This window comes from Bombus vancouverensis, chromosome 2 (genome assembly GCF_051014615.1).
Source record: "Bombus vancouverensis nearcticus chromosome 2, iyBomVanc1_principal, whole genome shotgun sequence".
Taxonomy (NCBI): Eukaryota; Metazoa; Arthropoda; class Insecta; order Hymenoptera; family Apidae; genus Bombus; species Bombus vancouverensis.
In genome coordinates, this window is record NC_134912.1 from 5357609 (window position 1) to 5367810 (window position 10202).

At 35.8% G+C, this 10202-nt stretch overlaps 1 protein-coding gene across 1 annotated transcript; it reads right to left on the reverse strand.

Moving 5' to 3' along the window:
- Positions 1–724: 724 nt before the first annotated feature.
- VGlut (Vesicular glutamate transporter) lies at positions 725–5208 on the reverse strand. Its single transcript, XM_033343120.2, has 8 exons — positions 5084–5208; positions 4473–4693; positions 3815–4134; positions 3491–3665; positions 2968–3266; positions 2281–2661; positions 1813–2019; positions 725–1160 (listed from the first exon to the last, which is right to left on the reverse strand). Exons 1-8 carry the CDS (start codon positions 5155–5157, stop codon positions 909–911), a joined length of 1929 nt encoding a protein of 642 aa, XP_033199011.1. The 5' UTR covers positions 5158–5208; the 3' UTR covers positions 725–908.
- Positions 5209–10202: the final 4994 nt, after the last annotated feature.

Sequence of the window (10202 nt, forward strand, 5' to 3'; positions counted from 1 at the left end):
ATTTACATAACCAGCAGACCAATGTCAGATTTATAAAATAGTCAGCTTGGTTTCACTTCGAAATGCGCAAGTTATACTGATAAATAATTAATGTAGAAAGTTTCTTTCTTGATTTCTTATAATTCTGTTTTCGATTGAATGTTTTCTTAAAAGATCTTACGATATTTCGATATCCACTTTCTAAGTCGTTTTCGACGCTTCTTGATACTCTTTTATGGATATCTCAAGCCTCTTTTTACGTTCAAAGGTTTTGTTTGGTCGATTCGTGTGCATCAACTTACAGCACCATACCCTGCACTCTTAGGTATTGCAAAAAGAGAACATTTCCTTGTACTTCAATTGAGAATACAAAGCCAGCAATTCTGTATCGATTGATGTTTCAACGTCATAAGTTGTTAAGAAATTATTTTGATGCTCTTTCAGTAAACCTCTAGTACTTCAATTTCTTAATAGTTGCTTACTTTATATCTTTCCATAAGTATCTTAAACCTCCTGCTTTTATTCGTTAAATAAAAAAAAGATAAATCACCCGTAATTGCATTTAATGTGTTTTAAAAATTCTGCTTATATACCCTTTTTACAGCAAAAGGATTAAATGTGTGTGTGCTCAATTTTTAGAAAAAAATGACTAACCAGCTTTTGCTGAAACAATGTAAATACTTCCCATCTAATCCTAGAAGAAAGTAAGTCTCTTGTTAAAAGAAGAAATCTCCGAAAAATATTCAAAGAGAAATTACTATGGAAAATGTTTTATCAAAATTCACATCGTCGCAATGATAGGCAACAGTAAGCAAATGGACTCATTGAAGTACTAGACGCAGTTATGAAACAAACATAATCGATTAAATGACCAGTCAGCTTAAACAGATATCCTTACGTCCGTCCAATTTGTTCGGGAATCGATGAATTTAATTCCACTGTTGATTCTGCTGTGTTACGTCGTATGCGTAATCGGTCGTCGCTGGTGGTTGTACCAGAGATGCGTTTACATCACTGGCGAAGGGATTTGTAGAATGGAAGGGATTGTTGCTATTGGTTTCCGTTGATCCGTAGCTTATCACCGGTGGTTTTTCTTGTTGAGCGTATATGTTATCCGCAGCTGGTGGTTGATCGTAATTATTCCAGTCGTCGGCTGCACCATCACCCATGGATGGTTGTCTCTGTGAAATGAAAAAATATTACTTCATATACATACAGAGATAGTGCTATAAAGAAAGAAGATTAGAAATTTACCCCATGGATATGAAATTATTTTATATGGAATCTATATACGAGAAAATAAAATAAAAGTGTATATATGAAATTGTAATAGAAAAATGGACAATTTTTAATATATATAACATGAAACAATTGATACATGGAGAGAAGAACAATTGACTATTTAGCTTTCAAATATATGTATATTCATATGATATTTATCTAACTCCTTGGCCTACATGCTATCTGCCGATCGCAAGAAGTTCATGAAGTGCCATTCATCTGTTCGGCCGTGTGCCCGAACTGGCGCAAAATATGATATTGATATGTATATTTAGGATGTAATTTACAAAAGGAATTGTGAAATAATAAACAACGTTTGAGGACAAATAGTACTTTTAAGACGTCTAGGGCGTAGTCATGATCAATTGATCGGTTAACAAAAACAATTTATCATTTCAAAGTAGATAATGAATCACCAGCAATTTGTAAATTACCACGAGTCAGACTCGTGGGTTCCGTTTATGGCACAAATTCTTTATCACGAGTCTGACTCGTGGTTATAGGCCAAGGGGCTAATACTAAAATGGATAAGTACACTAAAATAATACGTACTATGAATTCGGATTGCATAGTCTTCGGTGGTGGAGGAAGAGGTGGTTTCGCTTGTCCAAATTCATCCATAGCGAACGTCTTTTGCTCGTCCAAATTAGGATCAGCCCAAGGTTGTAGCTCTCCGGAACAAAAAAGTCCATAAAATATTACACCGAATATGTGCACGCACGCTGCTATGATAAACACGTTTCTCCAACTTTGAGTGTCCTGTAAAGCGTACGAAAATAACGATGATATTAATTCATTTATAAATAATCATATTTATGAAATTTCTTTTATTTTAGAGAAAATAAGAAACTGGAAGAAGAAATAAGATGTTAAAAAAAGCAAGGACAATAAAGAAATAACACATAAATGATCAATAATTATTTCGTAAATATTTTTATATGCTGATATTAAAAATAAAACAATTCGTTTGATACGATACAAGGATTGATAAGAGACATTTAAAATTTGCACAATCAATACCTTCTTCTCTGTGATGTTGTCTACAAAGAAGGGTACTAACAGACCCGCTATCGTTCCAATTCCATTCGACATTCCCATCAAGATACTGGCATATCTGGGAGCGATGTCCAAATGGTTTACGTTGAAACCAGAAATGGCAAAACCACTGCACGCGACACCACACGCTAGCGCGAAGATTGCCGCTGTCCCATTTCTTTTCATGGTTGCGTGAGATACCACCAAGAAGAATAAAGCCTCCATACCAAAACCGCCACAGTTAAACAGCTTCCTGACGTTTGTTGTTGACAATATTCCACGTTTGCGAATGTAATCAGCCAACAGACCTCCGCAAGGCACGATCATCGTCATCAACAGATGTGGGAGCGAGCCAATTACACCAGTCTGTAACAAATGAAATTCATTTAGTGTAAATTCATAGCGAATATGATTTATTTATTTTCGTTCTTGATATATCTACATGTGACGAGTTTCTACGTTCTATGTAGATAACCATTCGACTCTCTTACTGTCAGTTTATTTAATAATGTAAAAATTCATTTACTATAATTTATAAGGAACAAAATTTATTTATTCTTGTTCTTGACATTCACACTTGACGGATCTCTAAATTCTATAGCAAATAAACGTGCGAGAGTCGGCTAAGCTTCGACATCTTAAAATCTAACAGTTTGAAAGAGGGAAACTCACTTCAACTAGAGGCATGTCGAAAGCCTCGTGCATAAAACGAGCTTGAAAGAGCACTAGAAGATAGAAGTTCCAGGATCTGCAGAAATTAGCTACGATAATCGCGTGAACTGGCATGGACGTCAGAAATTTTCGCCATGGTGTCGTCGCGAATGTTGGCATCGCCATAGGTAACTGCGATTGTCCTTGGCCAAGCGAATCTTCGATGTAACGCAACTCGCGTGCCGAAATACAAGGGTGTTTCGATGGCTTCTCGAATGCCAGCCACAACCAGAAACAGTACCAAATCAATCCGCAAATACCTGTATAATCAGATTATTAATTATAGGAATCACGCGTCTATTACTGTTCCTTCGTATTTCATATTTTTATTACAACTTTTTAAATACAGCTTTAAATTCAGCTTTTTTTTACACCATAAAGGATCTATTCTCGCGTAACACATGGAATATACTGACAGAGTTTGACTGATAAAGGCATAAATACTTCAACATCTTTCTACTCAAAAAACATAATCCTAACGCACCATAGAAATAAAAGGACGCTGCCCAGCCAAAGGTCGAAGTTAAAAGGCCCGAGAGTGGCATTCCTATTACCATAGCAGCGTAAGAACCGCAAAATGCCAATGTCGCTAAACGCGATCTTTCCAACGGTGGTGCCCAATATTTCCAGATACCGTGACACGCTGGATACGTAACACCCTGGCCAGAGAAAGGAGTATCCGTCGTGAAAATCGCTCAAAGAAATAATTCAATTATAATCTTAATACTTTCACGATCGAAAGCCACTGACAGTGTTAGACGCGATCCAATTATATCTTATTATTATTTCGATGAGAATAATATCTTACCTCCACCAATCCTTTTATGACCTGTACAATCATATCGACGATTGGATGGATGCTCAGTGCGCCAGGTACCAACAGATTTAAAAACGAAGATACGGCAATTGCAGCCCCAAATATCTTGTTCGCAGGGTACAGGGAGGCGAGGAATCCTCCTGGTACTTGAGTCACAAGGTAACCCCAGAAGAAGGACGAGTCCAGGGCGCTCTCTGTGCCAATTGTCCAGTTGAACCTGAGAGTGTGGTTGGCGTTATCTTCGGTGGCATTCTTCATGGCCATCTTCGCCATTCCCATGTTGCACCTCATGCCGAATGAGATTATAAATCCTGAAGGGAATATCGATCAGTTTTATCGAGCGTATAATATCATTTTTTCAAAGACAATACAGTAAATGTTAACCCTTTAACAGTGAAAGAAAGAATTGGATAAATCATCAAATAATATATGTATTACTATAAGTTAATTGATACATATTTCCTATAAGGTATTGAAAATATATTGTTTATATTTATTATCGGAAATCTTACAAGAAACTTTGAAAATAAGAAGATAATTATTTTCTAAATCATTTATCCTATACTCTATATCACTTTAGCGCACCATTAAAGGATTAAGGGATACGATAGAATAAAATGGAGAAATACGAGCATGTTTAAAGATTCACCTATACAGGCCAAAGTGGCAATCGTGTATCTTTTCGATAGGCAGGGACATTCTGGTTTGCAATAAGTATCGATATGGCGCAATGGGGGTCGTTCAGGTTCCGGGAGTGATTCGAACGAAGCTTGTCTACTGTATCCTCTCTCATCCTCGAACCCCTTATTGTCTTTGCTACCCTCGCGGGGCATCTCGAATTCCTCGTAGCCGGCATTACTTCTTCTTAATCTAAAGTCACAAGTGACACGTTTTACGTACAGCTTTTTATCGCCTATGACAAGTATACATTTTTCATTTCGCATACTAATTAACATTTCAATTTATAAACGAGAAGAGCTAAGGTCCAGAATGTGAAAATCTATTTCCAATTCTTCGATGTGTTTTATATGCAGCTTTGGCAACCTACGTTTCTTGAGATTACTAAAACATTGAAAACTCGTTCGCAAGATTAGTCTAAAAAAAAAAGGCAGATTACATAACAGGGAGCAATTAGAAATTCGCGTAGAACATGTGCGTTTAATTACGCGCATGGTCAGATATAGATGTACGCTGGCTAAATATAGCCTTTAAACGATTTTTCGTCTCTTACACGTCGTATACGAGCATGCGTAACATTACCCAGCAAGTTTCCGCGATGCTTTGGACTTGATGGAGTCGAAGGCCACGAGGCCCGCCGCCGCAAATCCGGACATTTTCCAATTATTGGGGTTGCTCTCAGGCTGCAAATGGTCGCGTTGGCAATTGGCAGCCCCTGAAGCACATCAACCATCATAAATCACCAACATAAATTCCATCATTATCAAAGACATCACTGAATGAACGTTCTTCTAACAAATGATTCTTTTTTGCATGTAATAAAATTGTTTAAATTATATATGTAATTAAATGCAAATGAATAATAAAAATTAATATTTTATTATCCTCCGTAGGTATATTGATAAATGATAGGACCTTTATTATATTATTCGTCAAGTTCAATAATTTTTGTGATATTTGATCGTAGGATTAGGAGGGAAAAATCTTCTCAACGTAATAAAACATTTTGAAAGAAATAATAAAACACAAATAGTTGATAAGATTCGTTAATTGTTTACTTGTTTATTTTATACGAATAGAAACGTTAAAAGAATAATAATACAATTTAGGTCGGATGTATGAAGGACAAATATGGAAGATAAGTTAAAAGTAACAATAGAAACAGATATTAAAAATATATTGTGGTATTTTTGCAACAGATATAAAAATTCCATTTAATTCTCTAATTAATGAATACTATTTCTAAACATATAACTAAACATTACCAAAGAATAATAGGATAATAATAGAATAGAATTGTCCGTAATTTTATATTTCGTCATTTGTGTAACGTTCATTCGTCAATTTCCTATTTATTGGATATATAATAAAATAAATCACAACTATTGAAGAAGAACATATTCTCTTTAATTTTATTGAGCAAATTGCACGAATGCCGCTACAATCTCCTATTTTGTACGAACAACTAATCGGTGTTCAAACAATTTCAGCAGTCGAACGCTTAAATCTTTAAAACCATCCTTCGCATTTTCTCTCCCAAGTACGAGCTACGTCTGTGTGGAAACGTTCGTTCTCAATATCGAAACGCAAGGGGAGCTCTGTAGTAGGGGTGTTTGTTTGGAGTGGCAGTCTCTCCAACCCTAATCCCCGAACTCTCCGGGGAACATCTTCAGAGGGTAGAAAAATGCGAGAAGAAACGCGCTCTTCCTAACTCCTATTTTTCCTTATAGTTCTTCGTCCAAATATCGTGCGATATATCAAGAGTTCTGATAAAATAAAGCTACATGTACCAAAATTAAAATGTTTTTCTTGAAAATCTTACAACGATGGAAATCTCGTTAAGACATAACAACGCAATAAAATGAACAAACACAGAAAGAAACTAATACATCCAAATATCAAACAATGGAGAAAATAAGAGAATTTAGATAAAAATGATTCTGTATCTAATATAAATCTTTTTTATTTCATAATGACAGTATGGTTACAAAAAAGTGAAACAAATTAACAATCTATCAGTTATTATTATACGAACAAGTGAGGGGACATTTTACTATTTTTTAAATATCACAAATTGTACCATAAACCGAAAGTTCGATAGAAAATGAAATTAGAAGATTCGTAAAATATAAGAATTCAGAAATAGAGACCAATAATTGTCCTTAGTCAAGTTAAAAAATCTCTCATTACTATAAAATCTTTCAAAAATAAAATGAATTATTCTTAACATCTAAATGATTAACGCCAAGTTACTCGAGACATGGAAGAATATAATTAGTAACTGAAAATAGTACAAATAGATTTCTATATCCTTATATCGAGATTATCACGCAATGTTGCTTGGAAATGATTCTCCTTTGTGGAATTTTATAGAGAACGGATCGATCGAGACACGACTGCTATCAGAGAGACGACTTCCACCTTCATGGATGGGCACAGGAAAAAATTGTTGGCACACTATCGAGTCGATCACAAAGAAACGTATCGAGGGACAATGGATGTCGGATATTAAAACGGCACGTGACAGACAAAAGGCAGAAAATGGACAGCACGTGTGTTAACGAGCTAGGGTGGAACGATGAAGATGGAAACGGCCGATTTCACTTAATGGACTCGTTGCATATTCTTATGTGGTTCTTCCACGAATTCTTAACAGAAAGTGGCAAAATACTTTTTGAGAAACGTTTCTTGTTGTAGGAGCCAGTCGTACGGAACTGGTTCGAATATCGATTATTCGTTAATTAGCTATTCGTTTGTGAAAATGATCCCGATTATTCTAGATTTACGTGTCTTTAGTATTAAAGAAATTAGAATGGTTGTAACTACAGTTAGCATTTGTCTGCCTGTGTTAAAGAGATGTCGTTACTAAAATAATGAAGTAAAACAAGTGGAATATACAAAACGAAAGATATAGTATTGAATATTCTAAAAGATGAAAGAAATCTCTATATAAATTTCGCCTTTTATCTACATTTTCGACAGAATTTCAGCCAATAATTAAAATCAATTTTTGATAAAGATAAAATTTGAATTCTTAATGATAGATTGTTAACTGTGCAGAACGTTTATTAGAAACTTTATTACATCGAGCGTCTTTGCAAAATGAAAAAGTAGCTTCACTAGGATTTAGAAGATCCAGAGGAAAAGGAGGAAAAATGTTGAATGAAATGAAGCCAGAGCTCGATGCACATCCCCGGCAGATCAATACGAAAAAGTCTGTGATATTTTTTCGAATCCCTGACATTTCCACGATCCGTCCTTGCACAAATCTCCCGGCTGTATCCGTGCAGAGTCACGATTCATTCCGAATCGTCCCTTGTACACTTTCACTCGCACGAGCAAATTCCACCGTAGGAAATCACTTGGAAACACATGTATGAATCATAGATTTTAATCCAATGCCAATGAAATCCACCGTAAGCCAAAAAATCAAAAACGTTGTTATCACTTTGTCGGGTGACACAGAGAAGCTTGAAAGCTCTATCAGACAGAATTCTAGTCTTACCAATTTCCTGACAGAAACACCTCACTTTTCGCACCGAGATACGTCACAACGTCGCTTTCTCGACTGAATTTCATCTTTCTCCACCATTTCACGAAACCATCGTCATGGAGAGGAGACCACCGAATCTTCGAGTCGCCCCATCGCAATGATACGAATGCGAAAACTGATCGACCATTACTCGCGTCACACGATTGTTTAGAGGAAAAGCAAGGATTACACAAAGAAAAATGTAAATTTTTCATAGAAAGAAATAACGAATAAACCACCACTCACCAATAATTAAGTCCAGATATGGTTACGAGCGGAGTGGGTAGCGGTAGCGCGCGGGGTACGCGACGGAGAACGTCGTCGACGTCGCCTGACGGCGTCCACGGCAGCGCCGGGGTACCGCAAAGTCAGCTTCTGGTCATGGCGTCCGCGCAACCCGGCGTCGCGACGCCATTGGATGACGCGCGGCAACGCATCGATATCACTGGCCAATCGAGTTCGCAAGCAAACCCCTTTAGATCGACCCCAGGCGGGGCTTTGTACCTCGACCAGCAGTTTTGCAATAACAAAACGTTACGCAGCAACAGAAATCGTAACGGTATTAACGTTAATGTGCCGCGTATCTTCGTTGACAAGCCGAGATCCCCCGGGCTTACTTATGCAACAGCTTGTAATTCGCCACCCTGACGCGTAGCTACGATAAATACGCGAGGGTGGCATTAAGGGGTGATCCGAGAATGTTGCAAAAATGAATTGCTATAACTTATCGCCGTATGGTTAATATAGAAGCGTTGACATCGAAGGAAGCGATTTTGGCAAGAATTGATGCTTAATTTTGTTTATTGATGAGATCTTAAGTTTAATTCGAACTCTTCGGACTCGCAATAAATAACAGTTTCTTCGGAATAAATTCGATATTTATTGCAATGTTGATCGATTCTGGCAAAAGGTTAGCTACGATTCTTCTCGTTGCAGTTACAGAATGGACTTGGAATTGAATAATAATTATTCTATAGCCGCATGTATATAAGTTCTTATAGAAACGTGAATACCATTTACAGTAATATCATTATAATTCCATTTAGTTGTATAAATAGCGTGTAGTATGGTATAGTATATAAAGAGTACGATTTATAATAATATGATTTTTCCGAACGCTAACTTCGAAACGATGGAACTAGTCACGGCAGAAGTCTTATAAAAGAGGAAAGAACTTGGTAGAAAGATAATGGACAATTGTAGAAAATGAGAAAAAGTACATCATGAATTAATTATCAAGAGATAGGTACTTCTTTATTTGTGTTTGATTTATGCTTAAAAAGAATCTGATTATTTATAAAATATGGCTAATTTCGTTAGAGGGTAGATTTACACGAATTACTTTTTATTCGTTCTATCATAAAAGAAGCTTACATAGGAGCAAATGCTATACGTATGAGTAGTTAAGAATGTAAAAGAAACGAGAGTAGCAGAATGACGTTTTTGGCTCCCTACGCTGGCATTTATGACAGAATTTTTGGGTCAATATATATAGGTATTTTTCCAACACTATGATTGATGAATACCTATATTAATAATAAAGCAGTTGTATGTCTGTAGCGATAACAAAGATACGATACATGTGCGAATTGTGTTATATCTGTGTCTTCTACTTGTATTCTTTACAGTGTTTTTAAATTATAATCTTAAAAGAAGTGGTGATTTATTGTTGTTTTGATATCCAATTTTCTAATGAGCTCATTAGGTTCGTTAATTAACTTTTAATAGGTAAAAGTTAACAGAACACAAATATAATTTACAAATACAAAATTCTAATTGTAAAAATTGAAGAAATGTTACATTACTCGTAAATAATTCCCTAAATAAAATCATCATTTTTATAAAACTTTAAACCTTTTTATTTTCCATATGTAAAATTTATTTATATTCACACATATATATAGATATAGAAATTTTTAAGTTCGTCCTGTTAATTTAAGTATATCATCGTAAAACATACATATGTACATTATTATAGGATAACAGTAAAGATTACTTGAGACGCAAATCCTATTAAAAGTTTTCAACGTTTCTGGACGAGTAATGTTCGAGCATTTAGATTGCTCGTAAAGTATGGGCGGCATAAAACTATCTGATTTCACTATACACTGTTTCTCGTTCTACATTTTGTCCGCCGGAGACTGTCCGTCTCTACTGCAGTACAGCGTT

Excerpts from the sequence above, each read along its gene's own strand:
- VGlut (XM_033343120.2), bottom strand. The coding sequence starts at position 5,157 with ATGTCCGGATTTGCGGCGGCGGGCCTCGTGGCCTTCGACTCCATCAAG. Across the intron at positions 2,662-2,967 it reads TCGACATGCCTCTAGTTGAA|ACTGGTGTAATTGGCTCGCT; the intron begins GTGAGTTTCCCT and ends CATTTGTTACAG. Across the intron at positions 1,161-1,812 it reads CTATGCAATCCGAATTCATA|AGACAACCATCCATGGGTGA; the intron begins GTACGTATTATT and ends TTCATTTCACAG.